The sequence below is a fragment of the Homarus americanus genome, unplaced genomic scaffold, assembly GCF_018991925.1.
Source record: "Homarus americanus isolate GMGI-L3 unplaced genomic scaffold, GMGI_Hamer_2.0 scaffold41366, whole genome shotgun sequence".
NCBI lineage: Eukaryota > Metazoa > Arthropoda > Malacostraca > Decapoda > Nephropidae > Homarus > Homarus americanus.
The window spans coordinates 3625260-3650417 of record NW_024723541.1 but is presented as its reverse complement, the minus strand read 5'-3'; the positions used below and the strand labels follow the sequence as shown (position 1 = coordinate 3650417).

General features: G+C 42.3%; 1 protein-coding gene across 1 annotated transcript in view; it reads left to right on the top strand.

Annotated features, from left to right (window-relative positions):
• Positions 1 to 4135: 4135 nt before the first annotated feature.
• Positions 4136 to 25158, top strand: part of LOC121863573 (trehalase-like) — a 117316-nt gene continuing 96293 nt past the window's right edge. The window contains exon 1 of the mRNA XM_042362285.1: positions 4136 to 4258. Within this exon, the coding sequence (XP_042218219.1) occupies positions 4151 to 4258 (108 nt within the window). The 5' untranslated portion in view covers positions 4136 to 4150. The remainder of the gene's footprint in view (positions 4259 to 25158) is intronic.

Below are 25158 nucleotides of genomic sequence, written 5' to 3'. Positions count from 1 at the left end.
CTTCATTATCCCTTCTCCTCCCTCCTTCATTATCCCTTCGCCTCCCTCCTTCATTATCCCTTCTCCTTCCTCCTTCATTATCCCTTCTCCTCCCTCCTTCATTATCCCTTCTCCTCCCTCCTTCATTAACCCTTCTCCTCACTCCTTCATTAACCCTTCTCCTCCCTCCTCCATTAGCCTCTGTTCCTCACTCCTCTCTCCTCTTACACCAGATTACGTAAAAAAAATAATAATAAATAAATAAAATAATTAAACCTCATATAAGTGTACTTAATAAAATATTAAGTGATAAAAGTAATTAAATCACCAATCAGAAAGGTTTAATTTATCACATACATTGGTTTAAGTTACTTTATTTCCAAGGTAAACCATCGTCATTAAACCCAGCTTAGTCCTTATATTAAATAGATTAATTAATAACGTATAAAGAGTAATGTCATTAATCCCACCCTACACCTGTTATGTTATGAGGCAGGTAAGATAATTACAGTAATTACAACTCATTAGGTTGTTTAATTACTCATAATTACTCATAAGCAGCGCGAGTGTTTAATAGTCACGTTGTTGGATGTTGATCAAATATTAAAAATTTTCTGGGTGTCTTTTACACGCTGAATCGAACGGTGTCTTTGTAAATAACATTGAATCGAACGGTGTCTTTGTAAATAACATTGAATCGGACGCTGTCTTTGTAAATAACACTGAATCGAACGTAAAACAATGAATGAACCTAAACTCTGACTATTAACATTATTAAGTGAACTGCTATGATTTTTGACTCACTTAATTACCTTGTTAATCTCCAATGATTTATCTTACTGTCATGTTACTTTGATCACTATGTCCTTGGCTCTATCACTCACCGCTATGATCATAATTATATAGTTTGATCATTACGAAGACCATTTATGATCAGGCTTTATTCATATTGTTTATTACATGTTATATATAGTAATTATTTAAGTTCTCGAATAAATAATAATAATAATAATAATAATAATAATAATAATAATAATAATAATAAGAAGAAGAAGAAGAAGAAGAAGAAGAAGAAGAAGAAGAAGAAGAAGAAGAAGAAGAAGAAGAAGAAGAAGAAGAAGAAGAAGAAGAAGAAGAAGAAGAAGAAGAAGAAGAAGAAGAAGAAGAAGAAGAATATAATAGCCATATATCCTCTACTCCAAATTAGTGTCAAGAATATTCACATATAAAAAAATAAATATTGTTTTTTTATTATGATTATTTGTGTTTACTGCCTTGATTTGTTTGTTTGGTTGTTTGGTTGTTTGGTTGTTTGAGTGTTTAGTTCAATCACGAGTAAGGCTGAATCTTTTTGTCTTGATGTTTACTAATAGTGATTCGTTTATTATATGAATCACGACTCATTTGTTAACGTTATCAATACAGATTCATGACCTATTGACCCGTAGTCCCTTCCCCCTGTTGTATGGCAGCTAAATACGGGTCACATACGGGAAACACGGCTAGATATGGGTCACATACAGGAGATAAAGCTAGATATGGGTCACATAGGGGAAACACGACTAGATATGGGTCACTAAGAAGAAAGACGGGTAGATAAAGGTCACATAAGGGAGACATAGCTAGGTTACGGGTCACATACAGGACACACCTATGAGAGAGAGAGAGAGAGAGAGAGAGAGAGAGAGAGAGAGAGAGAGAGACATTACAGGGGTAAAGGTAGGAACAAGTGGCAGGCAGACTATAACAGGTGTAGGTAGGAACAACAATGCAGATATGAACAATTATACCTATACACAAACTACAAATATACGAGCCTAAAATATATTACCTAATCCACATTAACTTAATACAATAAATCTTATGAAAACTTACCCCCCAAAAAACCTAAACATGAAATAACTCCAAATTAACAATAAAGTCCCAAAAAAAATCAATAAATGTCTAAAAATATATTGTCTTAAATATGTCTAAAATTACCTCTTGGGTTGTCTTACACGTGAGAATTTTTAGACCAAGACGTGAGAGGTAAGTACAGGTGTGTTATAGAAGTGGGTGTTGAGTCTTTTATAAACTCAATGTGCTTTCAGAGACACACGTAACCTTAAGACACACACACACACACACACAGACTGAGAAAGGTGACTCCGATTTCCAAAGGTCAAGGTTAAAATATCGGGCAATTTAACCGGTTCTTGTTTCTCTCTACACCGATTATACCGATAAGTTTAAACATAGATTACGTTACCGATTTCAAACACTCATTACATTATTAATTTTAAACATAATTTCCATTACCGATTACAAACACACAGTACATTACCGATTACAAACACAGGTTACATTACCGATTACAAACACAGGTTACATTACCGATTTCAAACACAGATTACAAATTCAACTGTAACAACCCCCCCCCCCCCCCCCCCCACGATTCACAACACACCTGTAATTATGACCACGCACACACACACACACACCTGTAAACTAATAAACACAACCAACCCCAAGGCCACCCCCACCTCCTTACCATATTTCCCCAAGGCCACCCCCACCTCCTTACCATATTTCACCTGTGTGTGTGTGTGTGTGTACAGGGAGAGAGTGGGATGAGGTAACACACACACACACACACACACTCACACTGGACCGCGTATTTCCCCAGTGTGGTAAAGTGGATCCACCACTCTCCACCTCCACCAATCATACATAAGACGATTGTTGCCATTAATTGTTTTCATTATATTATTGCCATTAAGGGTTAATGGTATCAATGGTAGTGGTGGTAGGGAGTAGTGGCGTGACAGTAGCATCAGGGGCGTAAGTGGACTCATCAGTGGTGGCAGCCTCATAAGCCGATCACCACTTACTGCATCAAGTGACAGAATGACGCAATTGTGACATCACGTAACGTCACACAGATAATCATGTACTGATATGGCCCCAAGACAGGCGGATGTGTTTCCTCGCCTCTAGTCGGGGCATTAATGAGAGATGTTGGGGGTGGTTGACTCTGGGCGGCCATGAGATAGTTTTCTTGTTGTTGATGTGAGGAGAGTGAGGGAGCGGCCATGTTAGCCCCAGGTATAAACACAGAGATGGTGATGGTTATTGTTGAGGCCCTCACATGTACAGTACACTTAATACACGTTAATGTACTCACAAATGTACTTGTGCATACACGTACACGCGTATACACACACACACACACACACACACACCCACACACATACACACACAAGCATGCACGCGCGCGCATGCACTCTCACTGGCATGTGCGCGGGCGCATACACAGATGTATACTCGCGTACAGACACACACACACGCACACACACACACACTCACACCTACATACACTCAGATTCATGCAAATGCACATTGGCACGCACATACACACACAAATGCACATACATATCAAAGAGGACACAGTCACTGCCGGGCACTACAGTAGGAAGTGGCTGTAGGGGCAGTACCGGGTCTGTCATGCACCATCATGAAGCACTTGTTAGCATGGAGCGCTAATATTTCCATGCCCCGCTCGCTCCCCGAAGCTCGTCCACGATGCCAATTGTCAATTTATCCTACATCTTATCTACGTCATTTTACAGCCGGAATTACAGCAACTTAAGATATATACGACAATTTTATCATACAAATTCGAACAAAATTTAAATCGAGTAAAAGTGGTGAGAGTTTATAGATGTTTACAATTTAGAAAGAAAAAGTGAATCAGTTTCACTTTCCATATCTGGGTGAGCGCTTTGTGTTTATCTTACATTTGTGATACTGGAGATAGTGTGGTGAGGGGGGTGGGGGTGGGCGACCACCTGCCGGGGCTGTGTTGTGTGCCTGGCGTGTAGCAGGGAAGGTCTTGTGGCAGGATAACACAACAAACCCAGCTAACAGGCCCGGTAATGGCAAGTACAAGCAGCATCTCACCTGATAGTTTGTATCTCCCTCCGCTTAATAAACGTCTCTCACTATCTCTCACTAGTGCGTGATATCTGGTTTTATCGTTGGAAGACAATAAACAAAGACTTATCTAATGTCTTGTGAGTGGTTGGCAGCTGTTGTTATCGGCGATGTTATCCGTGTGTGTAAGATAGGGCAATAAACGGGTTTAAGTGTATAGAGAAAACGGAGCCCCACCTGGACATGGAGAGTTCCTCTCATGTCCGGGGGCCACACAGTTGCAACCCAGACCTTGTCGAGGGTAGACGTGTTACGTGTGCTTCTCCCAGTGTTCCTAGCCAAATCATCTAGCTGCATGTCTCGAACGGTAAGCTTGCATACTTTTATGGTTGTTTATTATTTAACTACGACCACAGGCTGGAACACAGGACACGTTGTGTCATGCCCTGGGTGCTTAGGGACCAATTTAAATTCTTGAATTTTGACACGACGCTGTACATTTCTAACCACCTGCATTGACAGGCAGAAAATTCTCTTTTATCAAAACTGTTCACCCGGCTCATTCGAAATTCGTGTCCTGGGGCGGCGGGGCATTGTGAACCGAGCGTGACACCAGACGATCACTATCCCACCCCAGAAATGAAAATCGATAATCACAATGAAAATAAAAGACACGTAACACTTATTAAAACGAAGCAATAAGAAACTGTGTGTGCTTTCAAGCGGCGGCGCGAGCCTTAGGGGCCTAGACGCCTGTGCTTGTGGACGAGGAACACGGAGCATGTTTTATCGGAGTGGGGTATGCTCTACCTACCCCCCTCACCTGCCCCACCCCCTCCTTCCCCTCCCCTTTACCGCCCCTTCCAGCTACCTGCTTGCTTGTGCTCTGTTTAGTGGAGACCAGTGCCTAGAAAACACACACCCCGTCTGTCGTGGTCTGTACCATACCAGTCTGGTAGTAGCGTGGGGGGTAGTGGTGTTTAAAGGTCTGGGGGTAGTGGGTCTACTGGAGGTCTGGGGGGTAGTGGTGTTTACTGGAGGTCTGGGGGTAGTGGTGTTTACTGGAGGTCTGGGGGTAGTGGTGTTTACTGGAGGTCTGGGGGGTAGTGGTGTTTACTGCAGGTCTGGGGGGTAGTGGTGTTTTACTGGAGGTCTGGGGGTAGTGGTGTTTACTGGAGGTCTGGGGGGGTAGTGGTGTTTACTGGAGGTCTGGGGGTACTGGAGGTCTGGGGGTAGTTGGGGGAGGTCTGGGGGTAGTGGTGTCTGGAGGTCTGGGGGGTAGTGGTGTTTACTGGAGGTCTGGGGGGTAGTGGTGTTTACTGGAGGTCTGGGGGGTAGTGGTGTTTACTGGAGGTCTGGGGGTAGTGGTGTTTACTGGAGGTCTGGGGGTAGTGGTGTTTACTGCAGGTCTGGGGGTAGTGGTGTTTACTGGAGGTCTGGGGGGTGGTGTTTACTGGAGGTCTGGGGGGGTAGTGGTGTTACTGGAGGTCTGGGGGTAGTGGTGTTTACTGGAGGTCTGGGGGGTAGTGGTGTTTACTGCAGGTCTGGGAGGTAGTGGTGTTTACTGGAGGTCTGGAGGTCTGGGGGGTAGTGGTGTTTACTGGAGGTCTGGGGGGTAGTGGTGTTTTACTGGAGGTCTGGGGGGGTAGTGGTGTTTACTGGAGGTCTGGGGTGGTGTTTACTGGAGGTCTGGGGGGTAGTGGTGTTTACTGGAGGTCTGGGGGTAGTGGTGTTTACTGGAGGTCTGGGGGTAGTGGTGTTTACTGGAGGTCTGGGGGTAGTGGTGTTTTTACTGGAGGTCTGGGGGGTAGTGGTGTTTACTAGGTCTGGGGGTAGTGGTGTTTACTGGAGGTCTGGGGGGTAGTGGTGTTTACTGGAGGTCTGGGGGTAGTGGTGTTTACTGGAGGTCTGGGGGTAGTGGTGTTTACTGGAGGTCTGGGGGGTAGGTAGTGGTGTTTACTGGAGGTCTGGGGGTAGTGGGTGTTTACTGGAGGTCTGGGGGTAGTTGGAGGTCTGGGGGTAGTGGTGTTTACTGGAGGTCTGGGGGTAGTGGTGTTTACTGGAGGTCTGGGGGGTAGTGGTGTTTACTGGAGGTCTGGGGGTAGTGGTGTTTACTGGAGGTCTGGGGGGTAGTGGTGTTTTACTGGAGGTCTGGGGGGTAGTGGTGTTTACTGGGAGGTCTGGGGTTAGTGGTGTTTACTGGAGGTCTGGGGGGTAGTGGTGTTTACTGGAGGTCTGGGGGTAGTGGTGTTTACTGGAGGTCTGGGGGGTAGTGGTGTTTACTGGAGGTCTGGGGGTAGTGGTGTTTACTGGAGGTCTGGGGGGGTAGTGGTGTTTACTGGAGGTCTGGGAGGTAGTGGTGTTTACTGGAGGTCTGGGGGGTAGTGGTGTTTACTGGTAGTTGTTGGGATAATGGTAGTTACTGGCGATATCCAAGTGGTCGTTGAAGGGGAAGTGGCATTCGGAGAAGGGTCACTGATGATGGTAGGGATGGTAGCGGATGGTGGTTGCGGTGGTAGGGATAGTGGTAGCGGATGGTGGTTGCGGTGGTGTAGCTGATGGTGGTTGCGGTGATAGGGATAGTGGTAGCTGATGGTAGTTGTGGTGGTAGGGATAGAGTGCGGATGGTGGTTGCGGTGATAGGGATAGTGGTGGCTGATGGTAGTTGTGGTGGTAGGGATAGGTAGCTGATGGTGGTTGCGGTGGTAGGGATAGAAGTAGCGGATGGTGGTTGCGGTGATAGGGATAGTGGTAGCGGATGGCGGATGGATGGTGGTAGCGCTGAGTAGGATAGTGGCTGATGAGGGCTAGCAGGTAGCTGATGGTAGGGATAGTGGTAGCGGTGATAGGGATAGTGGTAGCTGATGGTGGTTGCTGATGGAGTTGTGGTGGTAGGGATTGCTGATGGTGGTTGCGGTGATAGGGATAGTGGTAGCTGATGGTGGTTGCGGTGATAGGGATAGTGGTAGTTGATGGTGGTTGCGGTGATAGGGATAGTGGTAGTTGATGGTGGTTGCGGTGGTAGAGATAGTGGTAGCGGATGATAGTTGCGGTGATAGGGATAGTGGTAGTTGCGGTGGTAGGGATAGTAGTAGCGGATGGTGGTAGGAGACAGGGAAGGAATTAAGACCAACAGTGTTAGGTATCAGTGGATAATGCCCTTACATCACAGGTGAAGGCAGGTGAGTATTGCGTTACTACTTTACAAGGTGACTGGTGGTAGATAGTCGGGTTAAGGTGTGTCAAATGTTGGCATTGTGGTAGTGGGGTGTTGCCAAGGTGTCTCAGGTGTTGGCAGTGTATTGTCACGGGTTTCAGATGTTGGCAGTGTGTTGTCAGGATGTCTCAAGTGCTGTCAGTTTGTGGTCAGGATGTTTCAAATGTTGTCAGGGGTGTCTCGAGTGTTATCAGGGGTGTCTCGGGTGTTGTCAGGGGTGTTTCAGGTGTTGTTAGGGGTATCTCGAGTGTTGCCAGGGGTGTCTCGGGTGTTGCCAGGGGTGTCTCGGGTGTTGTCAGGGGTGTCTCGGGTGTTGTCAGGGGTGTCTCAGGTGTTGTTAGGGGTATCTCGAGTGTTGCCAGGGGTATCTCGGGTGTTGTCAGGGTGTTACAAGACCAGACAGTGAGCTCAAACGCTGTACAGTCTCAAGGTCTATGTTTACGCTCAGTGATCAGGCTCCTCTGGTCCGTGAAAGACAGCGAATGATGTAATATATAAATTTAATTACTACCTCTAGATATATCTCTCTCTGTCTCTCTCGTCTCTTTAATATAACTAATATAATATAGGTCTATACTTAATATAACCAGCGTACATAATATAGTAGTAATAATTTTCAAAGTTAGTTTCATATATAACAAGAAATACACAAGGAAGGGTATTTACTCCAGCAGGAAGAAGGACTAGACTACGGCGTAACATAGAAACACACACAGAACTAACCTCTAGTGTGACGGGGTATGGCAGTAAGGGGCAGGATGTTAGCGTCACGTTCATCTGCCGACGCCCACTCGCCCCTCAGGTGTCCTACCCTCCTCACCACACAGTCAAGGGTAAAAGAAATATTCTATGCCTGGACGCCATTATTATCAGGCGGCGTGACTGGGTGGACCGTACCATATTCCTCCGCTGAGCATTCGTTGTTGATGGGTTATTATTTTATATTTTTAATTATTCTCCGCATTTTTTATGTAATTGCTGCAGTTTTATTTGTATTCATAGTTTCTGATTGTTTCTTATTTTCTTTTATTCGATATTTGTTGATTATTTTCTGTATTTACAATTATTATTTTCTTCTGTTTTTCGTATTAATTTTTGGTTAAGATTGCAGACATATCCGGTGCTGCGTAATTTTATTTAATGGATCATTATCTTACTAGAATTCCATCATTAAGTTCAGTTGTGATAATTATTTCTTGGACAGATGCTTCGTTTAGTAAATAATAATTAGGCCCCAAGGCGCGCACTACTTCACCTTTATCGGCGGTGAAACGGTACGTAAGAACAAAAGAATGGAGGAAACGCAGCAGGCCTATTGGCCCATACTGGGCAGTCCCATTTACACCCAACCCCTATTGCTCATATAAGCACCCAACCTATGTTTGAAGCTATCCAGCGTATTCGAGTAAATAATGATATTTGGTAACTTGTTCCATTCATCCACTACTCTATTTCCAAACCAGTGTTTACCTATTTCGCGCCTAAATCTAAATTTGTCTAATTCAAAACCATTGTTACGAGTTCGCTCCTGGTTGGATAGTTTGAGTACCTTTGTAATGTCCCCTTTGTTTAGCCCTGACTTCCATTTATACACCTCTATAATGTCGCCCCTCACTCTACGTCTCTCGAGGGAGTGCAAATTAAGATGCTTTAACCTGTCTCTATATTCAAGGTTCCTAATGTCATTCTCCTCTGTATTCTTTCCAAGGATTCTATATCCATTCTGTAATACGGTGACCAGAACTGAACTGCGTAATCCAGGTGAGGTCTCACAAGCGCAAGATATAATCTTCAGATGACCTTACTAGTGTTGGAACTATGGCGGTACGGCGGCCCGATCCACACTTCATGTTGTCTTCCGCCCTTGATATATTTCAATGCAACACTTGAGCCATTCGGTCCAAACATTCTCTCACGCCCCCAAAAAACATAAAATTACACCATATCTAATAAGTTCTTTCTGTTTAATATGCCGGGAAGTTAAGTTAGGTTAAGTTGGTATCGTTTCTCCCTCTTCTGTTTCTTATCGGCGACGTTTTTAAATTCATTTTATCTGTGAAAATTTGGCTCATGATGCAAGTCACTCGATATAATGTAGTAAACTGAGCAATCATATTTGTTATAACTTACTGTGCTGAATGGTGCTATTATTATTACTATTATTATTATTATTATTATTATTATTATTAGCATTACTGTTACTATTATTAGTAGTATTTAAATTGTTTGGTATTATTTCAATATTATCATCATCGTTATTATTATTAGTCAAGTATTTCATCAGTATTAGATAAAGGGTCACGATCAAAGCCACGGGTCATATGTCAAGGTCAAGTTCCCAGCAAACACTGAAGGTCAGAGGTCAATAATGGTGCCAGCGAGCAGGAATCACTTTACCGGTCCTCTAGAGCAACACACCTGTAATTAATTAAGAGCCATAATTAGTGTGTAAATAACCCAACCACCACATACCTGCCTATTATTACACCAGTTACCATCATTAACGTTATGCATAATGTAATAATTTTTGTGTAAATACCAATATTTGTACTTATTACCGTAATTAATGAATAAATGTTAATTACTTGGCGTCCTTACCGATTATACTAATTAATACACGTATGGGGTCATAATTCCGGATCATAAATACATATCTACGTAACCTGACCTGACCTGATATAGAAATGTGCAGGGAAAGAGTATAACGCTAGAGACGATTAGGCAACCACTGCGCAGAACTTCACCAAAAGAAAACACAAATTATCTTTGATGTTAGTTTAGGTTTAGGTTAAGTTAGGTTTTAATTCTTTCTATCTTGAATTACTTGTTCACAAACCTTATTTTGTGTGTGTGTGTTTGAAGCCAGGACCCCCACTTATTTTAATAGCTTTTTTTTTTAATATATTACTTTTTAGATAATTACTTACTTTTTTATGTGACACTTACTTATGATACTTACGTGGCACTTAAGACAAACATAAAAGTGAATCTAAGATATATTCTCAGAGACAATTTTCCAAGTTTTTAATGGCGATATGGTGAGAGACTCCAAGGCCTTATAAAGAGTTACGGAGCCTTATAAAGAGTTACGGATCCTTATAAAAAGTTACGGAGCCTTATAGCAGCATGGTGATAGAGTCTTATTGGACGGTTGAGGATAAGGAATATTGTCATGGTATTATACTCGTAGTCTGTTTTTATTCAGGAGTCTAATATTTCTAAATCACGGCTAGAGTTATATAAGCCTCGGAGTATGATGATTTATCACCCTTGAGTTTTAACACGCTGGAGGGTTAAGTCATCGCACTCAAAGGGTTAATTCATCGTATTCAAGGGGTTAAATCATTGTACTCAAGGGGTTAAATCATTGTATTCAAGGGGTTAAATCATTGTACTCAAGGGGTTAAATCATTGTACTCAAGGGGTTAAATCATTGTACTCAAGGGGTTAAATCATTGTACTCAAGGGGTTAAATCATTGTACTCAAGGGGTTAAATCATTGTACTCAAAGTGTTAAATCATCGTATTCAAAGGGTTAACTCACCATACTCAAATGTGTTAAATCATCGTACTCAAGGTGTAATTTCATCAATAAGGGAAAAAAATAAATAATCAAAGGAATTTCTTGATAACTTAAACAAATGAATAAGTTGCGTGAGTTTTATAAGTGTTCGGTTTAGTACAGGAAATTTACTTACAAACTTTTATTTAAGTGAGACAGTGATTTATTTTTCTACGTATTGACACACCCGGATATATGAAGGAAAAAAGTGTTGTTTTAAGCTCTGAGAAATAAATCTTTTGTTTGGTTTTGTTAAATTCATTGAATCGTTTTGGTATAATTTAACATTTTAATTTAAATGAAAAATATTTATGGTGTAATTTTCTGAGAATCTAGTGTGTGTGTGTGTGTGTGTGTGTGTGTGTGTGTGTGTGTGTGTGTGTTAATATATGTGTGTGTGTATTTGTACGAGTATATATGTGTGTGTGAATCAGTGGACGAAGGGCACAATTATGATGTGGTAGATCTCGACTTTAGCAAAGCCTTCGACAGAGTCCCCCACGAAAGATTAATAAGAAAAGTGGAGGCTCATGGCATTAAAGGAGATATTCTAAAATGGATTAGGGCGTGGTTACAGGACAGGAAACAGCGAGTGGGCATTAACGGCACTAAATCTCATTGGAGCAACGTCACTAGTGGAGTTCCTCAAGGCTCAGTACTTGGACCATTATTATTTATTATATACATAAGCGACATAGATATCGGCGTAGACAGCAACATAAGTAAATTTGCTGATGACACTAAAATAGGGCCTGTAATTAAATCTGACGAGGACTCCGCAAAACTACAGGAAGATCTAAAAAAAATTTCTAATGGTCTGAAAAATGACAGATGAAATTCAATGTGGACAAATGTAAAGTACTCAGTATAGGAGATATAAACAGGGAAACCAGATACCAGATGAACAACGATGTTATTGAGAAATCCGACTGCGAGAAAGATTTAGGAGTAATGATAAGTAGGAATCTTAAGCCAAGTAAACAATGTGTATTTGCTCGAAACAAAGCTAATAAAGTACTTGGGTTCATACAAAGGAATGTTAGTTACAAGACTAGCGAGGTAATCCTAAGACTATATCTTGCGCTTGTGAGACCTCACTTGGATTACGCAGTTCAATTCTGGTCACCGTATTACAGAATGGATATACTGTAGAATCCTTGGAAAGAATTCAGAGGAGAATGACAAAACTAATCCCGGGCATTAGGAACCTTGAGTACAGAGACAGGTTAAAGCATCTTAATTTGCACTCCCTCGAGAGACGTAGAGTGAGGGGCGATATGATAGAGGTGTATAAATGGAAGTCAGGGCTAAACAAAGGGGACATTACAAAGGTACTCAAACTATCCAACCAGGAGCGAACTCGTAACAATGGTTTTAAATTAGACAAATTTAGATTTAGGCGCGAAATAGGTAAACATTGGTTTGGAAATAGAGTAGTGGACGAGTGGAACAAGTTACCAAATATCATCATTAACTCGAATACGCTGGATAGCTTCAAACATAGGTTGGATGGATATATCAACAATAGGGGTTGGGTGTAAATGGGACTGCCCAGTATGAGCCAATAGGCCCGCTGCAGTTTCCTCCATTCTTATGCTATTGTGTTCTTATATGTGAGTGTGTGTGGGTGTGTGGTTGTATATTATATGAGTGTGTGTGTGTGTATAAATGAGAGAGAGAGAGAGAGAGAGTGTGTGTGTGTGTGTATGCAAATGTATTTATAAATATATGTATACCCCACTGTATAATCCTGTATATAAAAGTATGTATATTAATCCGCGCTCTCATTATTTATAACAAAATCCCAAAAGAAAATCCCTAATTACAGATCTGACGCATAGCAGTCAAAATAATCACCCAATTTATGTGTTAATCCCGTGGGTGTGTGTGTGTGTGTGTGTGTGTGTGTGTGTGTGTGTCTGTCTGTCTGTCTGTGAATGAGTGAGTGTATCTGTTTGTGTGTGTGTGTGGGTGCGTGTGTCTGTCTGCGAGTGAGTGTGTGTGTATGTATGTCTGTCTGTGTATGTGTATCCGTGAACTATATTACTAGCAAATACAATAGTTCGCCCCAACACAAAGCTGCTGGTGAAGAAAATAGGACCTTAATAGCTGTCGTTCTCGCTATTCCCCTCCAGCTATTGAATGTTGGCTATTTATTTACTGGTAATGAGGACCAGGAAAATTGGGGTTATTTAATGATTCTGTTGTTGGAGCTGACGGTGTGTGTATGTATGTATGTATGTGTGTGTGTACGTGTATGTGTATGTGTGTGTGTGTGTACGTGTATGTGTGTGTGTACGTGTATGTGTGTGTGTACGTGTATGTATGTGTGTGTACGTGTATGTATGTGTGTGTACGTGTATGTGTGTGTGTGTACGTGTATGTGTGTGCATTGTCTCAGAGTTTTAAACACGGATTTCCCTCAAGCTATTTAATGTGCGTGTGTATGTAAGTAGGCAACCCCCCATAGGCCCTACGTCAGAGGAGAGAGGAAGGAAGGAAGGAGGGAGAGAGAGGAAGGAAGGAGGGAGAGAGAGAGGAAGGAAGGAAGGAGGGAGAGAGAGATAAAGAGAGTACGCTGTTATTATCTCTGTTCCTCATCCTCTATTATCGTTCTCCCTGTCTCCCATCCACCGAATAAGACATAGGACATAAGAACTTGCGTGAGGTGTAAAAGAGTAATGAAATAATAGAAGAAGAGAGAATTAGGAGAAGTGTGATGAAAGAGGAAGAGTAAAAATAATGAATAACTTAACTTTAATCTTTCATCTAGTTATATAACCCTGATGGATATATAATGGTGGTATATTATCCGTGTTATGTTGGGTATATTATAATGAAGTGGTATAGTTCCTTGTTTGTTATAGTTGAGATGTTATAGTGTTATTTTAGTGTTGTGTTTCAGTTATATTGGTATGTATTATTATTATTATTATTATTATTATTATTATTATTATTATTATTATTATTATTATTTATTATTATTATTATTATTTATTATTATTATTATTATTTATTATTATTATTATTATTATTTATTATTATTATTATTATTTATTATTATTATTATTATTTATTATTATTATTATTATCATCAAAGGAGAAAATGTTAATATAGGAACAAGAGGATAATGAATAAACTAGGAAGTGTAACATAATTTTACTAATGATGTTTTGTGTTTATATAGTCCCTTGGTGTTGACAAGTTTATGTGTATAAGAAAAATATATCAAGGGTCTCTGTAAACACAAACATCAAATGACATTCTAAACACATTCATCAAGGGGTTACATTAAACACAAACATCAAGGGACTTTATAAACACATTCATCAAGGGGTTACATTAAACACAAACATCAAGGGACTTTATAAACACATTCATCAAGGGGTTACATTAAACACAAACATCAAGGGACTTTATAAACACATTCATCAAGGGGTAACATTAAACACAAACATCAAGGGACTTTATAAACACATTCATCAAGGGGTTACATTAAACACAAACATCAAGGGACTTTATAAACACATTCATCAAGGGGTTACATTAAACACAAACATCAAGGGATCTTACATTCACAAAACATCAAGGGGGGTACATTAAACACAAACATCAAGGGACTTTATAAACACATTCATCAAGGGGTTACATTAAACACAAACAAGGGACTTTATAAACACATTCATCAAGGGGTTACATTAAACACAAACATCAAGGGACTTTATAAACACATTCATCAAGGGGTTACATTAAACACAAACATCAAGGGACTTTATAAACACATTCATCAAGGGGTAACATTAAACACAAACATCAAGGGACTTTATAAACACATTCATCAAGGGGTTACATTAAACACAAACATCAAGGGACTTTATAAACACATTCATCAAGGGGTTACATTAAACACAAACATCAAGGGACTTTATAAACACATTCATCAAGGGGTTAAATTAAACACAAACATCAAGGGACTTTATAAACACATTCATCAAGGGGTTAAATTAAACACAAACATCAAGGGACTTTATAAACACTCCGATAGACATTAGATACCGCAAACTGTCCTGCGTGGGCGACCTTGAGGTGGGTAGACAGGGAGGTAGGGAGAAGGTGGGAGGTAGGGAGAAGGAGGGAGGAAGGGAGAGGGAATATCGCATGTAATAACATCCATGATCAATAAAACCTCCATATAACGGACTTCTCTCTCCATATATTCCGTTAGATGGGAGTTTCGCATCTAATGGACCTTTGATATAACGGTTATCTCTCTCCACATAGGATAATGGTAAGAGAGGGAGACAGGGGGGGGGGTCAGGTTAATGCGCCACAGCTTCCGTCAATTGTGTGTAAAAATCACGGAAATTATGGCCTTTCATTCTTACCTGTACAATGTACACTTCCCTCACCTGTGTGTGTGTGTGTGTGTCAAATTTAACCCAATGGTAAATAGATACTCAAGATGTTAAGTTATGGTACTCGAGAGGTTAAATCATCATACTTAAGATGTTAAGTTATAAGAACATAAGAACATGAGAAAACAAGGAGTCTGCAATAGGCCGGTTGGCCTGTGCATGGCAGCTCCTGTCGAGAGTTACTACCACTCTCTATCATCCATGAATCTATCCAGCCTCCCTTTGAAACTTTCCAGCGTTCCAGCACTTACTACAAAGTTGCTAAGCTTGTTCCACTCGTCCACCACCCTATTTGTGAACCAGTTCCTTCCTATCTCCCTCCTAAACCTAAACTTATCCAACTTAAATCCGTTGCTCCGAGTCCTATCCTGCTCGGATATTATAAGAACTTTATCTATATCACCTTTATTGATTCCTTTCACCCACTTGAATACTTCTATCATATCTCCCCGCACTCTTCGTCTTTCTAGGGAATGCAAGTTTAGTTTCTTTAACCTATCCTGATATGGAAGGTTTCTAAGTCCCGGAATCATTTTCGTCATTCTTCGCTGCACCGACTCTAGTGAATTGATATCCATTCTATAATAGGGGAACCAGAAATGAACCGCATAATCGAGGTGCGGCCTGACTAGCGCAAGATATAGTTGCAATAAGACCTCTGCACTCTTATTACTTAAACTTCTAGATATAAAACCCAATACTCTGTTTGCCTTATTTCTAACATTAACGCACTGTTTTCTAGGCCGTAGGTCCGGGCTTACAAGTACCCCTAGGTCTCTTTCACAAGTCGACTTCTCTAGGTTGATGTTGTTAAGGCTGTATACATTGACAGTATTTGTTCTTCCAATATTAAGTACGCTGCACTTGCTGGTGTTGAATTTCAGTACGCTGCACTTATGGTACTCGAGAGGTTAAATCATCATATTCAGTGTTAAAATATCTTACATAGAAAATAATATCACAGACACATGGGTGAAAATACCACAGTGTAAAGAAAATCATTCAGAGGTAAATCTACAGCAAGCCTTCATTCCCAAGTCCTGGCGGCGGGGAACTGATGGAAGAAACAAGGGGGAGGAGGTTCTGTGGATGCTACCGTGTGTTTCCTGAAGGGGGGGGGGTCTCTATACCACTTACGATTGCCTGAGATCGTTCAAGTGGCGCAGGAGTATAGTTAAGTGTTCGTAGCTGTTCAATAACACGCGTGGGTGATCGCCCTTCCAGAGTGTTGAACAGAAGGAATGTTTGTGTGTGTGTGTGTGTGTGTGTGTGTGTGTGTGTGTGTGTGTGTGTGTGTATGTGTGTGTGTGTGTGTGCGCGGAAGAGTTTGATAGATGCTAGTTCTCTCTCTCTCTCTCTCTCCTATTTTGGGGAATGTAGTAAACCAGAGTACCGGTAAACCAGAGTACCAATAAAGGAAACAGACGAAGATAATAAAGAATAAAACAATTGCATTACTCCACACTGTTTTAAATTACTTGGAAATGAGGGTAAGGAAGCCATTTCTCTCACCCCCTCCCTCCTCCTCACCTCACCCCCCTCTCCCCTCCCCCTGACTCTCACCCCCTCCCCACTTTCACCCCCCTCCCTCCTCCTCACCTCCCCCTGACTCTCACCCCCCTCCTCCTCCTCACCTCACCCCCCCCTCTCCCCCCTCCCCCCCTGACTCACCCCTCACTAGATAAATTACTCCTATCTGCCCCGGTGTAAGTGTTAGCTAAAGGGGCTATTTTACACACAGGAGAAATTACCAAGACATTTACACTTTTACACTTTTATTGAGGCTTAATGGGGGTGTCTGTCTGTCTGTCTGTCTGTCTGTCTGTCTTTATCTATCTATCTATCTGTCTGTCTATCTATCTATCTATTCCTATCAAGTTAGTTAGGTTTAGGGTTAGTTTAGTTTAGTGTTAAGTTTGATTGCATTTTTGTTAAACTGACCCAACAAACCCCGTTAATCTGATCCCACTAACCCCGTTAATCTCACCTCACTAACCTCGATATTCTGACCTCACTAACCTCGATATTCTGACCTCACTAACCCCGTTAAAATGACCTGACCTCCTTGAGATAGTCGCAGTGTATTGACGTCACGCATCCTCATGACCTGACCACTCGAGTACTGAAGGGTCTCTCTGGAGCTCAGCCAATGATTACCACACAGATAAATACTCCACCAATCAGAACTCGACGTTTATAGTGAAGTGTGCACAGGAGCCAATGACGTGTCCTGTCCACACTGACACTCACACCTAGATACACACACACACACACACACACACACACACACACACACACAGTACAAAATAATCAGTCTCACAGTGAATAAGTCAGTTAGTGGGTTAAGGCAGGCGTTCATAGAGCTACCTAACACACCTTAATAAACGCCCATGGTCGATTAGCAGCTTAAATTAAATCTCCTTTAAATTGGTTCGATTATGTAAAATACTTCATATCTGTTGAAGGATTATATAAAAAAGGGAATGCGCATTAATTAGCCAGTTATTAATTTAATTGAATAAGTGAGCCTGGTGTTGGCTGGTAGGTGGTGGTGGTGGGGAAGTGCTGTAAGTGATGATAATGGTGGTGGTAGGGGTGATGTTGTGGTGTGGTGATGTTGGTGGTGGTAGGGGTGATGTTGTGGTGGGTGATGTTGTTGGTGGTGGTAGGGGTGGTGGTAAGGGGTGATGTTGTGGCAGTAGGGAGTGATGTTGGTGGGGTGATGTTGGTGGTGGTAGGGGTGATGTTGGTGGTGGTAGGGGTGGTAGTGGTATAGGTATAAAACAGGTGAAATAAGCTGGGTGTCTAATCTTCAGGTGATCCTCCTTAACCCTGTCTCCCTGGTAACCATGTGTGTGTGTGTGTATGTCTGTCTGTGTGTGTATGTCTGTCTGTGTGTGTATGTCTGTCTGTGTGTGTATGTCTGTCTGTGTGTGTATGTATGTCTGTGTGTCAAGTGTTACACCAGACACTGACATCCCAGGTAAAATATTCCTTTAAAAATAGATTACAAATATTCATACACCCTAAAGTGCATAGACAAGACACTCATCAGCTCCTCAGGTGAACCTTTGATCTTTCTCTCTTCCTCAGAACGTAGAGAGAGAGAGAGAGAGAGAGAGAGAGAGAGAGAGAGAGAGAGAGAAGACATTTGATAGCATTTGATCTTCTTTCTCTCCCCTTAATTGCTTGATGATAATGAGCTTTCGTACTCCGTCTGATGATCTGAGACTCAGGTATGTGTGTGTGTGTGTGTGTGTGTGTGTGTGTGTGTGTGTGTGTGTGTGACCCCCCTCCGTTGTTATGTTTAAATTGGATCCTTTGCTCCTTAAATAGCAATGAAAATAGTTGTAATTAATGAATGACAAATAAAATTACACTGTTAAATAAACTGTGATGAAATTAATAATAATAAAATAATAATAATAATAATAATAATAATAATAACACAGTACACATCTTATCACCTGTTGGCAGCTGAGACAAAGGTGCCTGTAACTTGAGGGAGGTGTCAGGCTGGGGACGATTCCTTCACCTCTCTAGCCAACACAAATTTCCCGCGCGTCTGGGAACTCGTGCTTGGCTGACGTATATATAACTCCCTTGCATGAGATATTCACCACCAGTTGTCTAGGGATCCTTCCTCTTGTTTACATCTATGGTAGGGTGCGTCCTTAGAGCCGAGGGAGAGTGAATGTAAATCTCATTAATGTTGGTATCATTCTTCTTTGTTTTACAGGGTTTGAGAATTTGTCTTTATCGTCGGGGGAGAGTGAGTGTAAATCATTATACTCTGAGGGTTATATCGCCTTGTTTACACGGCTTTAGAGTGTGTGTTTACAGCCGAGAGAGAGAGAGAGAGAGAGGTGAGGGAGGGAGGAGAGAGAGAGAGAGAGAGACAGCGTTTATAATTGTAACCGTCCGGATAAGTTTTTAGTCTGGTCTGTTCTTGAAGTAAACGAAAACTTGACGTAACCAGTCTTTACGTCATCGATATCTTGAGTCAGTCTTACTATTGATGTCAGTGTAATCGTCGCTATCTTCTCTTGTTATCGTTTATCTATATTGTCATTTTACCTTTCGAAGTCACTCTGAAAAGGGAGATATTTAATTGTTTCTTTGGTAGCTCTTGTTTTGTCAGTTTACCTCCCAACGTAAGTGCAGGGAAAAGGTGTATAAAACATTGTCATTCACGGAGATAAGTGTGTGTGTGTGTGTGTGTGTGTGTGTGTGTGTGTGTGTGTGTGTGTGTGTGTGTGTGCACCGTGAAATATGTGATGACTCATGTTCCCTGGCTGAGGTGAGTCGCTCGTGCCCCTCGGAATAACTGGCTGCCTTCACGTTACCTACATTCAAAATGACACTCTGTAATCCTTGGTATATTATTCTGAATATTTTTTTCCCCCACACATACAAATAATTAGGAATAATTTTTTTTTATATAGTTTGTCATATTATGTAAGCTTAGTGTTATTTACTTATTATATATTTTTACTATTTCTAATTTTTTTTTGGAGAAGCATTTAGGTGGAAAATAACCCTGGAAAAAATAATGAACGATATTAAAACTCTAAGGAAAAAAAACATTAATTGTGAATGGGGATGTATTTTTGCCGCTTGAGCACACACACACACACACACACACACACACACAAAGAGCACTAGACTATAAAAACCAAACAGAATCGCCATAAGAGAACCATTTCGCGTAGCCTAGATATGGCCATTAGTGTGGTCATCCTGGACAAAACTGACCCAACATAAGAGGAAGAGGAGGAGGGTGGGGGGGAGGCGGAGGAGGGGTGAGGGGGGAGGCGGAGGAGGAGGAGAGGGGGTGAGGAGGAGGAGGTGAGGAAGAAGGGGAAGAGGTGGAGGTGGGGGAGGCGGAGGAGGGAGGGTGAGGAGGAGGAGGTGTGAGGAAGAAGAGGGGAGGGTGGAGAGGTGGGGAGGCGGAGGAGGAGGGTGAGGAAGAAGGGGGAAGAGGTGGAGAGGTAAGGGGAGGCGGAGGAGGAGAGGGGGTGAGGAGGGAGGAGGTGAGGGAAGAAGGGTGGAGAGGAGGTGGGGGAGAGGGAGGGAGAGGAAGAAGAGAAGTATTTTGCCATGAGAGCGACAGGGGCAGCGGTAGACCGAGCGAGCATAGCAGCTTTAACGCCGTTCTCCATTTTGCCTGGCTCGTGCTGTGCTGTGCTGGGCTGGCTGATGTTATGCTGTGTCGCGCTGTGATGGCTGGTGCTCTGTCTTTTGCTATGCTGTGTCGCACTGTGCTGGCAAGTGCTGCGTCTTGTCGTGTCTCTTGTTGCTTGCTGGGCTCTCCATAAAAATAAAAGAGAGAGAGAGAGAGAAAGAGAGAGAAGGAGAGAGAGAGAGAGAGAGAGAGAGAGAGAGAGAGAGAGAGACCACTGCCAGCTGCACGAACAAGTGGGTGTTAGTGTGCAAAAAAAGACCAACACTGCGAACTTGAGGAGAAAAGAGAGAAACAGAGAGAAGAGGGAGAAAAGGAAAGTGGAAAGAGATGTAGAGAGAGAGAGAGAGAGATAGAGAACCGAGAGAGAAATAATGTTTAATGATCGTACCGTGAAAGAGCGCCACTGGAGGCAGACTGCTTGGCGAAAAGATCGTCTGGCGTAAAAATCTCTCTGTTTTCATTTCATTACAAATTTAGAGAAGAACTCGTCAAGATAACAGGTCATTGTATTCATAGGTTAAGTTAGATTACCTTCCCTCATTATCTACCTGTAGTTCAAATACATTTATGATTCAGTTCAATTTTATTCAGTAGAATTTTCAGACAAGTTTTTAATGATTCAGTATATGTATAGACAATGCGGGTATACATTTCAACATGTATATATACACAATACAGGTATACAATTCAACATGAATACAAAAAAATACAATAATACATTATACATACACACTACAGGTATACGAAAGATTATGCCCTCAAAATAACACCTGCTGAATTATTCCCGAGCACAGGTGTGGAGAACTGTGTTACCTGCACCTGTGATTACCTGGTGACGTCAAGCCACTCTAAGCTGCCCACACAACTCTTAACCAACACAGCCGCTCTAGTGAATGTCGGGTTAGGTTAGGTTAGGTTACATACATACATACATACATACATACATACATACATACATACATACATACATACATAGTTATGGACAGTGACGGAAGATTTTAAGTTTATTAAATTCTTATACGATCAAACAATAGCGGATTTGTACCTAAAATAGCATGCTAGTCCCTCAGTCCTTAGAAGTTGTTTACACTGGTAGTATGAAAGATTGTTTATAAATAGGAGATAATTATGCAAACAACGTCAAAACAACTCAATGAATCAAGTCCTTTTTTTTTGTCATGGTAAATACAGACGCCATTATGGGTTATCAAAGTCAGGGAGATCGTTGGAGATCGCTCCCTCCAGCCCCCAAGCTCCCAGCCCTAAGTCCCCTTGCCCTCCAGACCTCATTGTCTCTCCTGTGTGCTCCCTCGTCAGCCCCCAACTCTCAGTGTCTAACCTGTGTTCTCGTCAGCCCCCAGCCCCTATTGTCTCTCTTGCGTCCCTTCTCGTCAGCCCCCAGCCCTCACATCCTCTATAAAGACCACCCATCTTCCCTATTCTCCTTACTTCCCTCACCACGCCCACTAGAGAGACCCCCCCACCTCCCTGTTTTGTAGTCAGTGGATGGATGGGTCAGTATTTCCCATCCGATGGTCAATAGGTAGCCACAAGGTTGTCGATTCCCCATCCTTACGGTCATAGGAGAAGAAGAAAAGCATCTCTCTCTCTTTCTCTCTGTCTCTCTCTCTCTCTCTCGTCTATTTTTCCCCCCCACATTGCCAGACATAATTCACAATAAGAGTCATTTCCCATTGATACATGTACCGCCACGCTTTTCCGATTCCCTGATGATGATAGTTGACCCTCCATTGCCACAGGCCATATGGGAGGTGGTTGCTATCATGACCCATCAAGGTATATACTGATATCAATGAAAAACTGAATAGTGAATTTTTTTTACAACATTGAATTGTTTTTAGGGTGACTATAGAATGTATATATATTCGTGGACCAAAAAAAAAACCAGAAGTTTATTTGCATGGAATTTAAACTCGTCGATGTGTTCATATATATATATATATATATATATATATATATATATTTTATCTAGTGAAGGATTAGAATTATTTCAGTACGGTAAAAACCTTCATATAACGAACTTGTCTCTCCATATAATCCGTTAAATGGGGGGTTTTATATAACGAACTTTCATATCAGTGCTGTAGAGTGAGATGTTTTTATTTTTTTATCTAATTTAACTAAAAAGGCTGGAAGCTTCAACTCATTATCCACAATTCCGTCCCATGGTGAGAGAAACAGAGACAGACAGAGAGACAGGCAGAGAGACAGGCAGAGAGACAGATAGGGTTAGAAAACAATCTCTCCGTCTCAAAAGTTCTCTAGCTTGGGAGATCAAAGGCTTGGTTAGTTTTCCCCCATCTCGTTAGGTTAGGTTAGGTTAGGTTAGGTTAGGTTAGGTGACAGGTAAATGTGTTCCCCTGGTGATGTGGAAAGTGTCACACCTGTACGCGCCTCTATCTGTCACTTTCTGTCTCCCGTTACTTTTTGCTCCTGTCACTTTCTGTACCCGTCACTGTTTACTCCTGTTATTTTCTCTCCACCCCGTCACTTACTGCCCTCGTCACTGTCTCAGGTGGATAACTGTCGCAACTGTTACTGTCTGCCCCCTCGTCACCTTTCCTGTCACTTTCTCTGTATTCTATCGTGTCGTTGCTTCCATCACTGTCTTGAACTTCCGATACCACTACTAACTACTACCCCACCACCAACCCCACCACCACCACTCACACCCCACCCTACTACCACCACTACCCTACCACCACTACCCCACCACCACTACCCCACCACTACTACCCCACCACTCACACCACCACACTCCCAACCTACTCCCACCACTACCCTACCACTACTCCACCACTACCCAACCACTACCTGACCACTAATCGGGAAAAGTAGAAGGAGTAGGAGTAGTAATAGGAGAAGGGGGAGCAGGAGGAGGAGAAGGAGTAGTAGACGTAGTAGTAGGAGAAGGAATGGTAAGAGAAGTAGGAGTAGAAAGAAGGAGGAGGAGGCGCAGCAACACACGCCCGACTCCCTGCTGTGCTTAGCCATCCCTCCTCAGCCGTCCGCCCTCACCACAACTACAAACTGTCGCTAATGAAATCACGAATACTGTGTTATTATCCACTGCAATCACTAGTACGTCTAACTTCCTTCACAGCTCAGTGGATCCATTATTGATTAGGTAGAGGCTCGTTTCTCAGGTTAAAGAATGTTTTGTATGGGTTACGTACAAGAGATTGGAGGAGAAAAGAGGTGGGGGTTTTTTCTCGTTTGTGTGACCTGAGTTTAGTGGCCACACGTTCGAAGGTGATAGTCAGGGTTTGATGTTTGATACAGGTTGAAGTAGGCGAAGAAGAAGTAGGAGGAGGAGGAGGAGGAAGAAGAAGAGAAACAGGAGGAGGAGGAGGAGGAGGTTTTGCGGTGGTGAATTAACGAGGTTTGATCCATCAGGTGAAGCATGACAAGTGCCTAATTAACACAGCTGGGTACGTAATAATGAGGTTTGTCTACCCTCATCGTTTACCGCATATAAAGTAAGCGGCCATCAGCTAAATTAAATCCCCAACCAAATCTTTCTTTCTAAAGTTAAATTCGTCTTATTAGTTTCAAATGTTGATTGTTTCGCCTGGTCATTCCCTCTGTCTCGCCTGGTCCAATCCTTCACTTCATTCCCTCTGTTTCACCTGGTCATTCCCTCTGTTTCACCTGGTCCAATCCTTCGCTTCATTCCCTCTGTTTCACCTGGTCCAATCCTTCACTTCATCCCCTCTGTCTCACCTGGTTATATTTCCGTCCATATGTGACTAATTTCCGTCCAATTGAAGTTCATTTCTGTCCATCAGAGTCAAAATTTCAAAGACCCGGATTTAGTTAGTGTGTACTGTAGATAGTGCTAAGTGTATCAGCATATATGAGCTATAATCTCCCTTATTTCTCATATGATTTTGGTTCTTTAATAGGTGATTCAGTGTGTGTATTTGTATTCATCAAGGGGTAATGGTCGGGTATGTTGGGTATTGGTCGGGTATGTTGGGTATTGGTCGGGTATGTTGGGTATTGGGTATGTCGGGGTAATGGTTGGGTATGCTGGGATAGGGATTGGTTAATTGGATGTCGAATTAACCATTATTTACTTCACTGATATTGGTGATATGAGCAACATAATTTTTCACTTTTGTGTTAATGAGAGAGAGAGAGAGATAGATAGAGAGAGAGAGAGAGAGAGAGAGAGAGAGAGGAGAGAGAGAGAGAGAGAGAGAGAGAGAGAGAGAGAGAGAGAGAGAGAGAGAGAGAGAGAGATCTGCGTCATAAAACACAAAAACAAATATATTGGCACCGTTTTGCGTCACACCTAGACACACCTTATTGGCACCGTTTTGCGTCACACCTAGACACACCTTATTGGCACCGTCTTGCGTCACACCTAGACACACCTTATTGGCACCGTTTTGCGTCACACCTAGACACACCTTATTGGCACCTTTCGTTACGTCATCTTCAAGTGCCTATCTCTACCATCACCTTCAGGCTGTCAGGGTCTTCTCGTCAGCGGTAGGAGCTCCTGGCACCACGCCCTCCGATGCTGACAGTTCAACCTAGTCGTGGCACCTTCATCTGACACAGGGTCGTCTTGTCGTCAATAGTTCTCAGGTGGAGGAAGGTGGTGTCAAGTGGAGGAGGAGAGTGTCATGCGTAAGGGAGAAAGTGTCATGCGTAATGGAGAAAGTGTCATGCGTAAGGGAGAAAGTGTCATGCGTAAGGGAGAAAGTGTCATGCGTTAGGGAGAAAGTGTCATGCGTAATGGAGAAAGTGTCATGTTGAAGGGCAGAAATGGTCACAGGATTACCTCATTCAGTGACAGTCGTGAGGCAGATGACTGAGTTACTGTCATGCATGTATAAGGAGAGGAACGGTCTGGAG